The sequence below is a fragment of the Mustela erminea genome, chromosome 14, assembly GCF_009829155.1.
Source record: "Mustela erminea isolate mMusErm1 chromosome 14, mMusErm1.Pri, whole genome shotgun sequence".
Classification (NCBI taxonomy): domain Eukaryota; kingdom Metazoa; phylum Chordata; class Mammalia; order Carnivora; family Mustelidae; genus Mustela; species Mustela erminea.
This window is the reverse complement of record NC_045627.1, coordinates 16766376-16784390: the sequence shown is the minus strand read 5'-3', so window position 1 is coordinate 16784390 and position 18015 is coordinate 16766376. Positions and strand designations below refer to the sequence as shown.

At 50.4% G+C, this 18015-nt stretch overlaps 2 protein-coding genes across 2 annotated transcripts in view; both read right to left on the bottom strand.

The window, feature by feature from the left end:
- Positions 1–5833: 5833 nt before the first annotated feature.
- On the bottom strand, positions 5834–9110 carry CH25H (cholesterol 25-hydroxylase). Its single transcript, XM_032312369.1, has one exon. The coding sequence runs from the start codon at positions 7806–7808 to the stop codon at positions 6996–6998; it is 813 nt and encodes a 270-aa protein (XP_032168260.1). The 5' UTR covers positions 7809–9110; the 3' UTR covers positions 5834–6995.
- Positions 9111–15617: 6507 nt separating this feature from the next.
- The window catches only part of LIPA (lipase A, lysosomal acid type), a 32332-nt gene continuing 29934 nt past the window's right edge, over positions 15618–18015 (bottom strand). The window contains exons 9-10 of the mRNA XM_032312368.1: positions 17717–17788; positions 15618–17082 (exon numbers count right to left, since the gene is read on the bottom strand). Coding sequence (XP_032168259.1) covers positions 16849–17082; positions 17717–17788 — 306 coding nt within the window. The 3' untranslated portion in view covers positions 15618–16848. The remainder of the gene's footprint in view (positions 17083–17716; positions 17789–18015) is intronic.

The window sequence follows — 18015 nt, the reverse complement described above, 5'->3', positions numbered from 1 at the left end:
TGAGGCTTTCTTCAACATTCTCAACACGGAGACTGTCAGGGTTCACAGGGATACAATAAAAGTTTACACTGATTACCGGCAAGTGTATGCAAGATAGATCTGAGCCAAGTGTGGAATAAAGGCTTCACTCGAGTTGCTAAAAATCAGCAGAGCTGATTATGTTGCGTTTGTGTGAGTGATTAACGAAGACTGTGGTTTGAATGATTTCTAGGCTATTCAGCAGGAGGCTCTGAAAACCCGAGGGTGGGAGGGAATCTGCGGGGAGGCGGGGGTGGGGGTGGGGGCACTGGTCTTAGTTTTCACCCAGCTGTGTGACCCAGGAGAAGTGACTTCCCATGCCTGAGCCTCAGTTTCCTTATTCACCAAATAGGGAAACTGGACAATGCTGTCTCAGCCTTAGCAGTTGTGGAATCTCCTTGGCTTGACAGTGTCGGCACATGAGCTCCCTTCCCTGGGCTCTGCTGCATCCCAGGCAGATCAACCCACGGCCAAGGTGGAGCCACTCTTGTCCATTTCACTGGGAACTCAACATGCCTGGTAGGGGGTGCGTTTTTTTCCACTTAGTGTCCAATTACACCAGGCTTCTTCTTTCAAAAGCCCTGTGCTGCCAAATTCGGCTTGTGTAGCCAGCTGCAGCTCTGGGCTTGGCATTCGTCCTTGGCACGGAGGAAAGGAAGAGCCCTCTTCTGGAGCATCTCAGATCTACATTGCTTCTGGCTGGCACAAACATGCCTGCCCGGGCTCCTTCTGCAAACTTGCTGTCCGGGGGCCAGCTTCCTCCGTCTCTGGGCACTCTGACGGCCCTCCCCTCCTGTATTCTCCCGAGACTTAGCAGGGAGGCAAAAACCAGGGGATGAAGAGGAAAGGATTCCCAGGAGAGGGGAGGATTCCCAGGAAAGGAGGTCAGCACGAGCCCTGCGGCAGGGCTGATGGAGGAAACAGTGAGGCAGAATCGCTGTGTGGAGATGGAGGGAGACAGGAGCCACGTTACCTCAGTACCTTCCTGACACACCCAAGGTCCATGTCATCACACTCTGCACACAGAACATCCACTCCTCCCTCAGCATCTTACTGATCTGCTTCCTTAGGTCTCCCCAGCAGCCTGAGGACCACAGCAACCCCCAACCCCCACCCATTTCACAGAGAGGGAAACTGATGTCCCGAGGGAGTGGATGGTTTCCCGCAAAATGGAAAATCAGGGAGCTCAACCAGAGCCTGTTCGGGCTCCAAACCCCCAAGCCTGCATGCCAGAGACACTGACTGAGCACTTTCCAAGGAGTCAAAGATCTGCAAGACGTGGCCTCTTCTTCAGGGACCTCTGTACCGTAGCAAAGGAGTAGAATGGTGTTTCCAAGAGAGGGGTCGAGGAAGGGCTGTAGGCACGAGAAAAGGAGCAAGAAGGCTCCCAGCTGCAGAGAGCGGGGAGAAACTCGCTTTTCCTCGGTGCTGCCCTTGCTGCCACCCCACCGAACAAGCCGCCCTTGAAAGCTGGGGAAGACAGACAGCTTAAGTTTCTCTTCTTGTTTTGAGTCATGATCAAAAAGTACAGAAAAAGGAAATAAGCAAAAGATATTTAGAGGGAGGAAATGCCCTTGGGCTTTTGTCTAAAAATTTCTGTTCACACTAACTTTGCTTTTTTTTTTTTTAAACTTTCAAACACCATTTAATGCATCCTAGTGAGAGACGGAGAGACACTGAACGACTGACTTTCTGGTCTGGTAGCCCAGGAAAGGGTTAACTCTGATGATCTCTGCAGTGGAGAAGAGCCTGTGTTGCTTTTCTGACAAAAGAGAGGCCCATTTCTTCCTGTCCACCTTCACCCACACTTGTTTTGGAGCGAGCTTATTATATCCCGTCTGCAATCACAATGCTTTTCGAACCACTTGTAACAAAAGTGCTACTACTCACATGTTCCTGCTCTGCGGGAAGCGGAGTGCTAAATTCTCCAAACATCTTTCTTATGGTTCACAATTCTACCACCCTGGTTTTCCAGATGAGAAAACTGAGTCGTAGGTTAAGTAACTGGTTTACACTCACAGAGTTGCTACGCCAGGGAGCCGGATGGAAGTCGAGCAGAACCTGGATTGGTCCCTCGTTGGAACCAGGACCACCGCTCTCTGCTGCCAATTACCTTCTTCCACGGTTTCTAATCGCATCACTCCTTTGCCTAAAATCTGTGGTGCTCTCCCCTCACCCTAAGGGACAGGCTTCCTGGAGAATACGAGCCGAGCTTCTCAGAATATCGTTTCCCATCGAGTTTTCTATTCATTCATCTGTGTAGTCATTATAAATCAACAAATAATAGCAAGCCCTGACATTGGCTTGGAAGCACTTTTACATACCATCTCCCAAAAGCCCTGAGCAGCGGCAGGTGAGCAAACAGGGTTAAGCAGGGACCGAGGTTTGTCAAGTAGCCAGACATTCCTCCCTTGTTCTCGAGAGCTCCGTGCTTCCTTCCTCCTTGGGAGCTGCCAGGTTCCTTCATTCCTCTCCGCCTGGCCCTGCTGTTGCTTCTCCCAGGACACCCCTTACCCTGCCTGGGGAACATATCCAAACCCTTCTGGGTTCCTTTCTTTCTTTCTTTTTTTAAGATTTTATTCCTTGGGGGGCCTCGGTGGCTCAGTGGGTTAAAGCCTCTGCCTTCGGCTCGGGTCATGATCCCAGGGTCCTGGGGTCGAGCCCTGCATCGGGCTCTCTTCTCGGCAGGGGGCCTGCTTCCTCCTCTCTCTCTCTCTCTGCCTGCCTCTCTGCCTACTTGAGATCTCTGTCTGTCAGAGATTTATTTGAAAGAGAGAGCACGAGCAGGGGCAGAGGGAGAAACAAACTCCCCACTGAGCAGGGAGCCTGATGGGGGACTTGATCCTAGGACCCCGGGATCATGACCTGAGCCAAAGGCAGGCACTTAACCGACTGAGCCACCCAGGCATCCAAACACTTTGTGGTTTCTATTACTCAAATGACCCACCTTTCCTGGGCCTCCCTTAACGACCTGAAAATACCCACCACTGGAGAACTGACTACATTGTTAGATGGATTTGCTGGCCGGATGATCTTTCTCGGCAGACTAGGACCTCCTCTAGAGCAGAGATTATGTGTTGTGAGATTATGTGACCTTAGTTAGGAAGCCAGGATGGACTAGTGATGGATGACGGGACCGCTGAAGAAAGACGGGATTCAGGGCAAAGCTGTGTTTCTGTGCTCCCAGGATTCATGCAACACTGAACCAGCCTTCACCAAGAACGACTACAGTATGAGTAAGGGCAAAGAGAAATGGTGAGCAGGGCAGAAACGGTAGCGTGTGGTGCGGGGGGGGGGGGCACTGAGTGGCTCAATAGGGTAAGTGTCCGACTCTTGGTTCAGGCTCCGGGCATGATCTCATGGGTCATGGGATGGAGCCCCGTGTCCAGCTCTGTGCCGGGTGGGGAGTTTACTGGAAGATTCTCTCCCTCTGCCCCTCACCCCTCTCACTCTCTCAAATAAATAAATACATAAATAAATATTTTTCAAAAAGGAAATGGTAGTGTGTGTGTGTGTGTGTGTAGAGACAGAAGAGGAATAGATCTATACTCTGTGTGTGTATATGTGTGTATGTGTGTGTAATGTATATGTATGTGTATGCATATGTGTCTTTGTGTGTATGTATATAGTGTGTGTGTAAATGTATGCCTGTGGACATATAATAGTGTGCAGATTTGTGTGTGGCCACAGTGTGTGTGTGGACGTAGACATCATGCCCTGTGTGTGTGCCGGAATGCCATGCAAGCAGAGATCTCAGGATTTGCTGCTACAAAGGTCACTCCTCGCACACAGCATAGACACTTTGTAACAAGAGAAATACCCTGAGGCTGGGCTCCCTGCTGGGCAAAGTGGGGGTGGGGGGTGGGGGGGGCGCCCTGGGAAAGAAGCTGGAGACTTAGGAAGGAAAGCAGTTTGGAGAAAAAGCACTAAGATCAAACAAGAGTGAAGAGACTGGTTAGCAAAAGCGATTACCCTTTAAAAAGAAAAAAGCTGGGTGGAGGGAAATCACTGGAATTGATCACTGGGAGGAGAGCAGTGAACCAGGAGCAGACTCTTCAGGAAGAGGCAGGGGTAGGATGTCTCGGGGTGAGGAGGGAGAGCCCGACAAACACAGACTTCTCTCTTTCCAACACCTTAGCCTTGAAAGGACAAGGGAGCAGTGTTCCAGAGTGTTCCAGGTCAGGCAGGATCAAAAATTCAAAACCGGGGCTATATTTGGGTCCCCGGGGAGGTGGGAGAGCTCAAGAGTGTAGACGGGAGGCTCAGGTCCCCCCAGGACATCCTGAAGCCCAAAGCACCCGCCGCAGCCAACTGTGGTCACGCAGACTCTCCCACGGGGACTCCGGGACCTGGGATCTGGGATGATCCACATTCACAGAGAGGACGCCAAGGCAGAGAGACTAAGTCACTTTTCCAGAGTCACTCAACTAGGTAAGGCCCAGAGTCAAGCTTCCCCCCAGGGCAGTCTGGCTGTATGTCCCCGCCAGTGTCCAGCGAGGGAGACGGAAAACAGAGATCTTGACCTGGGTTGTGCTTTCCTGCAGCCTGCCTGCTTACACTGCCTTTGAATCCAGGAAAATTCACATCCAGGTAATGACAGGTGGGGGTGGGGGGGTAGCCTCGGTCGGTGCCTGAGGGCAGCGGCAGTGGCTGGGGAGGAAGAGCAGACAGAAGCCAAATCTCCAGCAATTGTGGAGAGTTTCAAAAGCATCCAAAGACCTGAGTTCAAGAACTGGCTCCTCCTTCTAACATTCTAATAATGGAGAGCAAGTCACCTCACCTGTATGGGTACCAATTCTCCCTCTGTAATACAGGATGGTCATCGTAATGGTAATAATAGCAACCACCCGACCTCCCTTTGAGCTTAAGGAGCAAGAGGAACAATGTGTAAAAGCATCAGAGTGCATGCAAAAGTGAAGTATTTCACTCTCATTGTTTCGAGCTCTTCTGAAAAACCTCTCTTCCTCTCCACTCCCCTACCCTCGGCTGCCAAGGTATTAAAAAGTAATCAAACATCAACTGAGAGAAAGGGTTTCTGGGCCCAAATAATTTCCATGGGTACAATTGGCCAAAATGCAAAATTCCCTTACACACTGAGGCCACGGGAGACATTTTACAACATCTCTGAGAGCGAGCTGTGACAAACGGTCATTGTGGCAGATCTGTCGGCAGCCCAGAGCTGCTCAAGACAAGTAACACTTGCACCCCGTACTTCATACCTGTCCGTCCCCGCCCGTCACTTCTCCTGTCCTTCTTCTGCGCGGTATGTCACCCGTCCTACTCCGAGGCAGCAAGTTCCACTTGCCTCTGATGGCCTTTTTGCACATTCGCAAGTCAGGTCAGTGTAATCCATAAGACCCTGCTTGGAGCCTCTGCCCACCGAGGAGGCAGGGGCCTTTGTGAATAAACCCAAGGAGCACATGTATTGGGAGGGAACAGGAGACCATCTGCAGAGGAGCTGGGCATTGTGACTGCAACTTGTCAGAGATTGGGAGAGCTGGACACCCTTCCCGGGAATCTCACGGGGCAGAAACCCAGGTCCTTAGGCAAATGCTTCACCTTTAAACAGGATAATTCGATTCGCATATGAGCCTAAAACTACATGCAAAGTTGCCCTTCTTCATACTTGTCTGCCTAAATTGTCTTGATGTTTTATTTTACCCTATATAGCTCTGTTCCAAAGATAAAGTGAAAACAAACAGGCAGCAGCCGCTTGGGATGGGGTACGTGACAGGTGACAGGTGTGTGGTGGGTCACAGGGACATTGAGGGCAGTAAGTAATCTGGGAGAACATCTGGAACACAGTCTCCTTTTACAAATGAGGAACCAGGGACCTGGGGCCAAATGTCACTTTTTCTCCATTTAACAAAGGGGTATGCAATTTGCATGTATGTCTTTGCTTAAGAAAAGTGAAAACCCCAAAATCCCCAATTGCAGAGCTGTGTGCATGATGGTCACTACATGGATATGTAAGAAACCAGAGCTGACTCAGAATCTCTTTCTGTATCTATCAGCCCTTCTCATGCACACCCTGGACTCGCTGGTTTTGCAAAGCAAGGCACTCCGCTAATTCTAGTCCTTCCCCAACACCACTGCCCTCCAGTTAATCAAATGGTGGAGCAGGGTTAATCTCTCTAAAACTTTAGAAGGTAATTCTTTGAGTTGCTTGTTATGCAGAAATCAGCTGAAAACCATTCAGAACAATAGTGATTCTCCCTCTGTGGAATGGCTAGACCCAAACAAACAAACTAACTGACCCCTTCTGCCGCCTCTGTCTTGTCTCTCCTACAAAGGCCCCACAAAACCCCCCACCACCAGACTCCTCTCCTTCTGTGGCTGATGGAGGTCACCTGCCGCCCCAGCTCCCTCTTTCCATTTTAGTACTGATCGGTCTAAACGCCCAGGAAACAGCAGGCAGAACTTGTTTGGTTTACATTCTGTTCTTTCTTTCTTTTTTAAGTACAAATAATATTTCTTTCAATATAAATATATTGTTACATGAAAAAATAGAAAAAAGCATAACAATTGTGATCACTGTCCAGCAGGAACATGTTTGTTGCTAATAGAGTCAGAGATCCTACACTCCCTAAGAAGACGTTATTTTAGCCCATTTCTATGACACTTTGAAACACAGGACCTTCCTTGTCCTACAATCAAGTCCTTTTTGAGATGATTTAAATATGCCAGTGATGAGCGGCTAACATATCTGGGAACCAAGGCTATTGAAGTGAACTAGACTTTGACTCCAAGAATACAATTGCCAGATACAGAAACCATATAAATTAATCAGACTAAAAATACATCAGACTTTAGATCTCCAGCAGGTAATAAATTACTTACAAAACCAAAACAAGACACAACAGCTCAGGTGTGTTTCTTCTGATTCAAGTGTAAAGTGCCCTGAGGCAGTCCTGGGTCCGAGTGAGGGGAGGCACCCCCTGCGCCACCCCACCGCAGCCTGGGAGGGAGGCTGTGAGTCACTTGGCATGAGCGGACCGCAAAGTCCCCAGGAGTTTGTCCCAGTGCGTGAAGTAAGGAGCAAAGTTGCAGTTGAACTGCGAGTGGTGCAGGTCGTGGTGCCTCACGCCACCGTACCAACCGAAAGGCACGAGTCTGTGCGTGGACCAGGGGAAGTCGTAGCCGGAGTGGTCCTCCACCGACAGCCAGATGTTGAACACGTGGAACACCAGGACGGTAAGCGGGTGGCACTGGAGCAGCGTGACGTTCACCATGTCGAAGAAGCCCAAGGAGAGGAGCTCCCAGGCGCTCATGTACTGCGTGGCCAACGCGAACGAGGCTGCGTTCTGGTGGTGCATCTTGTGGAAGGTGCGGTAGAGCCATGGCACCTTGTGGTGCAGCACGTGCCACGCGAAGAACTCAGCATCAAAGAGCAGCAGGCAGCCCACGACGTGGCGCGCCAGCTGCAGCAGCTCGGGGGCTTCGCGGGGCCAGGGCGCCGGGCCGCGGGCCCAGTACAGCAGCGTCAAGGGGAGCACAAACACCACGTGCTGGTAGAGGGTCTGCCCCAAGCAGGGCAGCAGCTGTCGCGCCGTCGGCGAGAAGTCCGGGTGGATCTTGTAGCGCCGCAGCGCGGGCACCCAGGGGCACAGGACGTCCAGCACCACGAAGGGCAGGCAGAAGCCCACGTACGTGGTGATGGAAAATAGGACCGCGAACAAGGGCGACTGCGTGAGCGCCTCCCGGGCCCGCACTCGGTCCCAGAGCGGCTGCAGGAGCAGCTGGCCCGAGCTGCAGAGGATGGGGAGCTCGGAGGCGTTGTGGCTGCTCATGCTGAGGCTGTGCCGGGGCGGCTCAGGTCCCTCCGACTTTTCTCTGCGCTGCGCCCCGCCCCGAGTGATGTCAGCAGCCCTCTCGCTCCCCTTTCCCGGCCGGGCCCATCTTGCAAAAATAAACAACCCCACGGAGTCGCGCTTAGTTGCCAAAATGCGTATCTACAGCTGCGCCCGTAGCGGCTTTTTCCGGGCGCAACAGGCTTACTTATTAGCTTTTTCTATGCGAGCAGATGTATGTGCGATTTTTTTTTTTCAACTGACGTGCCGGGTACACTCGATACAATACGCAGATCTTCAGTGTAGTTTCTACCAATTTTGACAACTTAGTTCCTCTGTCATCATCACCCCCAGACAAGGTAGAGAATATTCCCGCCACCGCGCTGAAGAGCTCCTTGGCAATCAGGGCGCAATCGCTTGTATTTTTAAGTGCGTACGGAGAACTGCGTCCATGTGCTTTCCTAAAGAAGCAACCATCACTGCATTTTTAAAAACTTTTTAAAGCGACGTACTTTCCTGTATTTCGGATCCTTTCTGTCGGCACACCTCCTCTCGATCTAATGCGCTGCGGGCTGCACACGGACCCTCCCGCAGGGGGAACCTCGGGCGCCCGGGCGCGCGCGGCGGCGACCGGCGGACCCACCCGCACGGTTCCAGCGTCTCCGCGCGCAGCTCTCCCCGCCCGCTCGCCGCCGGCTCCGGATCCCACCGAGCGCGGACTCCCTCCGGGGGCGGCCGCTCGTTTCTTTGTCCGCTGCGCCCGCGGGGCCCAGAGCAGCGACTCCGACGAGGAGGCACGGGGACAGAGCTGGGACCGCGGACCGCGGCTGGGAGGCTTCAATTTAAAAAAAAAAAAAAAAAAAAAAAAAGAAGAAAGAAAAGTTCTGGATTTTACGATCTAGAGCCTGACCAGATCTGGCTGCAAAGCCGCCGCGTCCTCATTTGGAATGGAAGCGATGAAGGCAGTAAACCTCCCGCTTTGTTCCTCGGCGGCGCCCGGGTGCGCGCCTGCAGCCCGGCGGGACGCTGGGCCCAGAGCCGAGGAGGGCGCGCCTGCGCTGCGCTGCGCTGCGCTCCTCTCCGCCGGCTTCGCTAGACCGGCTGCCGCTGGTCTCAACCTGCGAACCTCCGACAGCCCCTGGCGCCGGGAGTGGCACTGCGCGGCCGGCCCCACCTCGGCGGCTCTCCGGGGGGCACCGGGCCGGAGAAGGTCGGTACTGCGCGAGCTCTGGGGCCACCCGGGACCGCGTAGAAAACCACCTCCGCCTTTGACCCGGGTGGCTGATACGCGACTCAAGAGTCCCCTAGAGGGTAAAAGTTGGGGACGAGCACTTGGAAGGCGGGACCACGCGGAACTAATTGTAGCTTCGCGTCCTGTGTCTGTGAGGTTGGGGTTCACTCACTCCCCGAGGCTTTGCATGTTGTCGCCCAACTGCCACCCCTCCCCACCCCTTACCCCTCCGAAGGAAAAGAAGAGTAGCCACCGCGGAAAGTTATTTCAAGCATTAAAATGGGAACATAACAACAACAACAACGTCTGCCAGGCATGAGCTAAGCGTTTCACTTGAAGTGATTTCCTCCAGGGTTGGGAACCCCAAGCTGTTAGCCCTGTGGCCTCACAGAAACAGAAGCCCGGTGCTCGGCACACCACCAGCTTGCAGGAAGACGCATATTATTTTAGCTTTGTGCTCCACATTTTATCTAAAGAACCAAGGAAGTTTACAACTAAAATCCAGTGAAATCGAGTAAAGAGAAATAAAAGATGGAACACCACATATTAGGAGGAGAGAAGAAATATGACAAATAGAGCACTAAGTGTGCTAAGTATATTATGATTATAAGGATATTATGATATTCTGCTTGTGTACTGATGAGACAGAGGTGCAGAAACAGCTGAGTTTCTTGACAGGCAATGCAGGCAGGGAAAGAGTGGATTTTCTAGTTGCTTGAACATCTAGATGGTAATGGAGCTGGGTACGATGCAGGCCCCTAGCCTCCCTTGCCATGAGTTTCTAGCACACAGACACCCTGTCGGTTCTAGGCTCTTCTTCAGCCTTGCCCTCCCCCAAGACTCTTCCCAATTCACCTTTAGGGCAATCCAGGAACTGCCTCCTTTCCCATTCCTTGTACTCAAGGCCTGCCCTTGAACTTTGCCCGGCTTTAAGAGAAGAGGAAGGGCTTGGTCTCCTCCGCTCTTGGACCCCTCAGTGCTCCAAAGGGACCGTCAGAGCTCACGTTCTCGGACTTACAGATGAACTCTGCTCAGAGGTGAAGTTATCACTCAGATTTGCCCTCAAAAGAAATGAAGTCAACCTTCACATTTCCATTCAGCACACGCTGTGCTCTCCCTTGTGGTCTCGGCTACATGCTTGGGTGCTTGGGACACTCGTGTGGATTTCTGAAGTGGGTGGCACGGGCAGACTTGCCGCACTTGGATTTGGCTCTGAGGTTGCTGTCAGGACCGCCCCCTTTGAGCCCCCAGCCCCAACCAACCCATTCTTTGCCTTCTTTGGTTCTTGCATCCTCGATCACAAAGCCTGTTAAAGTCCTCTCCGTGGGCCGGTGGCACAAAGCCCAGTGCAGCCAGACCCAGAAGCCTCTGCGGTCCCCTGCTCAGCCCAGGCTCTCTCCTCCTGCTCACAGCACTCTGCAGAACAGCTACTGGCTTCCCTGCCTTGCTTGCCCGCCCATCAGCTGCCCCGGGGGACAGAAGTCTGTGTCCCATGTACCAATGCAACCATCTCGGGAAAAGTAGTTAAATCTTATTGTCTGCTCCATGTCACAGGGAAGAAGCCGAAAAAGGAAACACAATGTCACGTGGAACAAAGACAGCATCACTTGGTGGACCTGAATGAGACTGAACCCTGTTTAGTCTTGAGTAAAGTGGTATCATTTCCTGAACTGGCAAAGGTGCACCTTTAAGCACTTCATGTATACAACATATGTTTAACAGCTTGCAAGATAAAGAGTTCTTTTTAGGGCACAGGTACTATCTTTTAGGATTTTTTTCCCCACAGTGCCAACTATCATACCTTGCATGTAGTGAGTATTCAAAAGATATCTGGGGGGCACCTGGGTGGCTCAGTGTGTTAAGCGTCTGCCTTCGGCTCAGGTCATGATCCCAGGGGTCCTGGGATTGAGCCCTGCATAGGACTCCCTGCTCTGTGGGAAGCCTGCTTCTCCCTCTCTCACTCCCCCTGCTTGTGCTCCCTCTCTGTGTGTCCCTCTGTCAAATAAGTAAATAAAATCTAAAAAAAAAAAAGAGGGGGCATCAAAGGTATCTGTGGACTCGATGCTTGTTTCTGAAGATACTAGCTCTAAACCGAAGCTAACAAAGTAGAATCCGCCCCCCGCCCCACCTAGAGCCCTGGCTGGTTTAGCTCCTTACCCATGGGGATGGCTTTCCACAGACGAGGGTATTTCCTGAGCTCTGGTGGTGCTAGGACTATTTCTTGTGCTTCTCCAGTTGACTTTGATTTCCTGTGTATCCTTTTTACCTGGCGTGCTTTCTGACAGGGCTGGAGGACAGGATTCTTGGCTTCTCCAGCTACCCCAGAGTTGAGATCGTTCTTATGAGTGCAGCCATTGAGTCCGTGTTTTTAACACCATCTTGCAGTGACTCGGGACTCCGCACTGAAGACTCTGGATACTACCCCGGCACCCACCAACAGAGCATGTACTTGCATTACCAGGGACATCCTCTCTTTCCCGATGTGAACTTGATGGTTTTTTCTTTCCCAAATTAGTCAAGATGTTCTTGGATCTATCTAACTGAAACAGATATCAGACATGAGAAGTATTATGATGCCTTACAGCTGTAACACGTAAGACTGGTAGAGGATAGAGTAATTCCAAAGACTGAAACAAAATCCCTTGAGCTCCTGGGTGGTTCAGTAGGTTGAGCTTCTATCTTCTGCTCAGGTCATGACCCCAGGGTCCTGGGATCGGCTTCCTGCTCAGTGGGGAGTCTGCTCCTCTCTCTCTCTCTCTGCCTGCTGCTCCCCCTGCTTGTACTCTCTCTCTCTGTCAGATAAATAAATAAAATGTCTAAAAATATTTAATCCCTTTTTGTAAAAATGAAACCTTCTTGTCAGAAAAGTCAGGACTAACTAGAGTTGAATAGAAAGTTACAGCCAAGGTGAAAGCAGAAGCTTTTGTCAGTTTCAAGGTAGATACCTGTGGAGGACTTTGGTGCTGGTGCGAGGGACTGAAGTTTCACTTAGAGGGAAGTTGCCAAAAAAGTCAGAAGACACGCCTTACCCACACCAAAACAGAAGACGCTGGTGAAGAATGTGGGAGATGTTAGCTCCCCCAGGAGATTCCTCGACGCTTCTTCCCTGTGACATGGAGCAGACAACAAGATTTTAACTACTTTCCCCGAGATGGTTGCATTGGTACATGGGTCACAGACTTCTGTCCCCCGGGGCAGCTGATGGGCGGGCAAGCAAGGCAGGGAAGCCAGTAGCTGTTCTGCAGAGTGCCGTGAGCAGGAGGAGAGAGCCTGGGCTGAGTAGGGGACAGCAGAGGCTTCTGGGTCTGGCTGCACTGGGCTTTGTGCCACCGGCCCACGGAGTGGACTTTAACAGTGGAGATGGTAAAAATCATCTCCACTAAAAGGCACCCAAGTGCCTGTAAAGAGAAAATACTGCACCTCATCAAAAGATTTGCTGCAAAAAAAAACAGGCCTTGTAAGAAGGTTTTGAAAGTCAGAAGGCACAGTGTAAAATGCACAATATATTTTAGTACCACTAAAACAAGTGGGCAGAATGAGTTTGGCTTGCTTAGTTGGGAATTGAACGTAAAATCTGCACCTAGCACTATGTGATATCATAAATACTCTTGAATGAATTACTGACAAGTTGTTTAAAAATCAGAGGGGAACCTGGGTGGCTTAGTCGTTACGTGTCTGCCTTCAGCTCTCTTCGTGATCTCAGGACTGAGCCCCCCATGCGGGTGGAGGTCCCTACTCAGCGGGAAGCCTGCTTCTCCCTATCCCACTCCCTCTGCTTCTACTCCCTCTCTTGCTGTTTGTCTCTCAAATGGATAATTAAAATCTGGAAAAAGGCACAAAAGCCCTGTGTTGGGCTCCTTGATCAGCAGGGGGTCTGTATCTCCCTTTCCTTCTGTCCCGTCCCCAGCTGTGCTTGCCCTTGTTCTCTCTCAAATAAACAAATAAAATCTTTTAAAAATAAATTAATAAAAATAAGTAAAAATCAGAATTATTGTCATCTAATGCTGCCTTTCGGGGGGGGCGCATTTTGTAAATATCTTCCTATATTAAAAACTAAATGGCAAAAGTTAAAACTACAGTATATCGGGGCGCCTGAGTGGCTCAGTGGGTTAAGCCATTGCCTTTGGCTCCGGTCATGGTCTCACGGTGCTGGGATGGATGAAGCCCCAGATCAGGCTCTCTGCTCAGCAGGGAGCCGGCTTCCCCTCCCCCTCTTTCTGCCTGCCTCTCTGCCTACTTGTGATTTCTCTGTCAAATAAATAAATAAAATGTGGGGCGCCTGGGTGGCTCAGTGGGTTAAGCCGCTGCCTTCGGCTCAGGTCATGATCTCAGGGTCCTGGGATCGAGCCCCGCATCGGGCTCTCTGCTCAGCGGGGAGCCTGCTTCCCTCTCTCTCTCTCTCTCTGCCTGCCTCTCTGCCTACTTGTGATCTCTGTCTGTCAAATAAATAAATAAAATCTTAAAATAAATAAATAAATAAAATGTTAAAAAAAACCCCTACAGTATATTTTGAAAGTTTACATTTAATAACAGTAACACCTCTAACACAAACATAAAATAATTTTCATCATTTGGAGATCGTATCAATAGTTTTGGTCCTTCATAAGCATGAGGCCTCATTTAAAGCCTCCCCTGCAGCCCCTTCCATGCTGAGGTTCTGACCACCCTTTTACCCATTAGGCAAATTTTTATCTTCACGTCACAGCTGGGGCACAGCTATTCTTTGAGGACATTTTTTGGATATTATGAATTAGGCCAGAATTGGTCATAATCCTGGATAGAAATGACCAGAAACATGATTGGCCTCACCGGTCCTCAAATTACCATCCAGCACTCAAGAATCAACAAAATTCTGTCTTTCCCAGAAGAGACCAGAGAAAGCCTCCTTAGAGAAAGAGAAGCTTTGGAGGCAAAGCCAAGAGTGCCCTCTGGTGGCGAATGGGAGAAATGACTTTGTTCTCAACTGTAACCTCACTTGGCAGCTTTGTGCCCCGCCTCCCAACCCAGGGACTGCGAGGTCTTAGAGTGCCAAGTTGGCAGTGTATTAATTAGTCTTTTTGTCCTAGGGATCTGTGGACATCTTTGTGGGCTGCTCAAAGGAATTTATATCAAACCAAGCTGAAGAATCAGAAGTCCTACCAACTCGCAACCGGACTTCTAATGAAAGGCACAAGCTCCTTAAGGCAAAGACAAAACAAGATTGTTTTGTTAAATAATAAAACGGGCACCTGGGTGGTTCAGTGGGTTAAGCGTCTGCCTTCGGCTTGGGTCATGATCCTGGGGTCCTGGGATCAAGCCCTGCATCGGGCTCCCCGCTCAGCGGGAGTCAGCTTGCTCTCTCCCTCCGCCCTTCTTCCTACCCCGGCTCGTGTTCTCTCTCGCATGCATGCTCTTTCTCTCTAATAAATAAAATCTTTAAAAAAACAATGAAATAAAACAATGATGAAACATTAACACAGCCTAGGGTTACAAGGATTTAAAGGACCTACGCGGCAATGTCAGGAACAAGAGGCCACCAACAAAGGCAAATGCGCAAGGGAACTGGACTGTACCAGGAACAGCCACATAACATCTTCACCTCTAGACTGGCCTCACACTGAAGAAAACTCCCCAGAGAAAAGTCCAGAAAGGAGGGAAGAGAGACATATGCCAGTAAGAGGCGGACTCTATAGAATGGACCCCTCTCCCCCTGCTCATCCGTGTCACCTCGTGTGTGAAAGATGGACTGACTCATTCTCAGGGGAGTCTGGGGGGTGCCGCTGTGGCATCAGCCCAAGCTAGAGACAGCAGGTCACCTGCGGCGCTGAAGGCATTCTCGGTGGGGCTGCTCTCTCCCCTAGTGCCAGAAAACAGCAAACGAAAACACCTACTCACTGTCCCTTTCTGTCTTCTCCTATCCAAGAATCTTTTACCTGGTTGGCCAACCCAGTTTGCTTTGGTCAAAGAAAGGCGGCTTCAGGGTACGGTGGGGGGACCTAAAGCCCGTGAGGAGAGTGGCACCTTCCCGGCATGTATACCCATCCTTTGCATCCAGCACACTCGGACCCTTGTCTGAGGGAGCCGTGAGAAAAAAGAGACTCTGCTTCAGTCCTTGGACCCTCCCGGATGTTCCGTGTGCATCTCACTGCATTCAGCTAACTGGGAAGGTCTCTCACTGTTCACACAGCTTGTGGGTCCGCATGTATTGACTGACTCACTACATTCCAGGCTTTGTGTTCAATTTGGGGCATACAGAAAGGGAGGAAGGTATATCTTCTCCCCTCAAGCTCAGAGAGTAGTGGGAGAGATCTCATTGGACACACCCCACTGCCCACCAAGATCTATGCTTTGGGGACCCTACGGCATGAATGACTTGTCTCTGCCTTCTTCAAGAAGGGAGTTAGAGGGACAGTCTCTGAATCCATGGTCCCACCTGCGGATGGGTCAGTCTCTGCTTGCTTTCCACACAGCATCACGAGCTCCTAGGACCAGTGTTTCCAACCGATCCCCCAAACCCCTTAGTTTGTGACCTCTCTCTCCTCACTATGGGAGGGGATCAAAGGGTCACGGGCAATAAAGGAGAACACAACATACACACAGTCCTTCAGGCCTAGGAAGCTACTGCGTTTTATTGAAAAGTTACTCAAATAAGACTCTTTAAATGTTACAAAGTAGTGTCACGCTGTCTGCATACATTAGCCAGTTCCCAGTATCGTTTATTACTGCAGCTAAAAGAGCTCTGTCAGAATCACATCAATTGTCATTCTGTCCATCCATCAGCACTGCAAAGAAATCGTGCATCAAGAAAAGCAGGTTCATGAATAAGGGCTTCCTGAACTCGGGACGCGAATCAACAGTATTGAAAATATGGACACATACAAAACCAAAAAACAGAAAGAATCCCTGAGCATTCATCTGAAAACATTCACACTCACATTTCTTCCATGTGAAAATGGTTAGGACACTCCTCCCAGACAGCCCCTGGGCTTCTGCTTCCCCCACGGGAGCACCGACCTAAGGCAGCAGTGAGCTACGGCAGCTAAGAGAATGCACTGATTTTGCAGAAAAGAGGGGTACTGTCTCCCCACATGACTTGTGTTCTCACCCACATGGACTGACAGCCCACCACCCAATTATAAGTTTATGAATTTAGATGGCTGCCTGCATCGGTCTTTGAGCTATTTAAAATATAGGGTTTGGGGTTTTTCTAAATGACTGTCATTTATTTTCTGAAGATTCCAGCAAACTACTTGGCTTTGTCTGAACAATTTAAACACTTGCTAAAAAATGACTTATCATGGTTAGGTTTCATAAAATTCATTCTAGAATCTTTCCAACTGGCCCAGCTGGGGTGTCACAGGATTAGACTCCGTGCCTAGCACGTGAAAGCATGAGAACTTGTCACGTAGCTCCCTAGTGACCACAAGGCCAGTGGGCTGCAGAGCCCTTTAAGGCAAAGAGGTAAAAACTGAGTGCACGGGGAGCTTTTTCAAATCAGTGTCAGGTCATTTACCAATTTACAATGGAAACTCCAACACCTGCCCGGCATGGCCTGTGTGACGGTAAGAAGGCAATGTTGTGTATGTTAAATTCTAAGGATGCCCAGAACTGTTAGGACCTTTTACAAGTCAGTGGTATTTTTAAAAAGCCTTCAAGAGGCCACCCTCGATGAGGCCATGATTAAACCAAAAACTAATCCTGGAGGCACTTGAAAAACATCAATCATAATTTGATCAGAGACAAAAATGCAGACAGCCTGGGAAAGACAGACAGCCCTTTCCGAGAAGGGAAGCGCACGCGCTGTAATGCACGGTCCCCTCCCGTGGCCTCTCACGGGTATTTCCTCATCAGATCCACTATGTCATTATAGAGCCGCCACGGGGCATCCAAGCCCCAGATAAAGTCCAGGTGCTCCCACTCCGGGATGAACTTGTTGTGCACCAAGTTGGTGATCTGCAACAGTAAGAAGCTGACGTCCTTGACGTCCGCCAGCGAGTCCTGGCCCCCGCTCCAGACGGCCGTGGGCACCGGCATGTCCTTCACGTTGTACAGCGGGGGATAAGTCTGTAATAAAACCAACAGACGGCTTCGTTGATGTTTTGATTTACAGAAACACAGCCAAATAATCCCTCGTTAGATGCTGGTTCCTAAATGTGACAGCGGGAGACCCAAGTTTTGAAAACCGTTCTCAGTTTACCTTTCAAGTTACTGTAAACCAGAACCGAAACAGTAAGAATGACAATAAGCATTGCACCTGTCACATGGGCGTCACGAGATGAAACAAAACAAAAACTGCCTCACACTTGAGAGCACCCAGGCACTCAGAATATGGTCCATTTCTTTGTACGTGGAAGGCAAGGCTTAAGGTGATGGAGTCTGGCCCGGCCCCCCCAGCTGCTGGAGAGCAGACAGAGGCTAGTCTGACTCAGGTCTGTGTTCCCAGCCATGACGAAGGACGTGGGACTGTGACAGTTGTTACAGAGTCAAGGAAAAGGACCAAGAGGGATGGTCCAGGCCTCAACACCAACCACAAAGCTTGGGTTGTTCTGGAAGACAGAGGGAAACCAACACCATCTGTTTGACCCTCCCCAGCATTTACTGCAGCACCCAAGCCCCCCAGCAGCCCTATGGCTCGAGCTGGCTTCCTTGGTGGCTTTTCAGAACGCAGTTGCATTCTAAAGACTTTCAAAGCCTTTACCTGGTTGTAATGGAAATAATTCCTGGCGCCGCTTCCCCAGTCAAAGGCTTGGAACTTCAGGGATTTAATAAACTACAAAGAAGATAATTTGGGAGAACATGTTATCTGATACAGAAGTTTGAAAGAGCCTCTCAGGGGCTTCTTAGTTAGCTGTATCCTCAGAAGCCCATTTTACACTGTACCCAGACTTACTATTTCCAAAGTGTAACTTAAAATAAAATGGCATTAGGGGGGTGGGTAGCACCTGGGCGGCTCAGTCTGTCAAGCATCCAACGCTTGACGTCGGCTTGGGTCATGAT

Bases quoted from the DNA above. Each gene is read 5' to 3' on its own strand.
- CH25H (XM_032312369.1), bottom strand. From the start codon at position 7,808: ATGAGCAGCCACAACGCCTCCGAGCTCCCCATCCTCTGCAGCTCGGGC.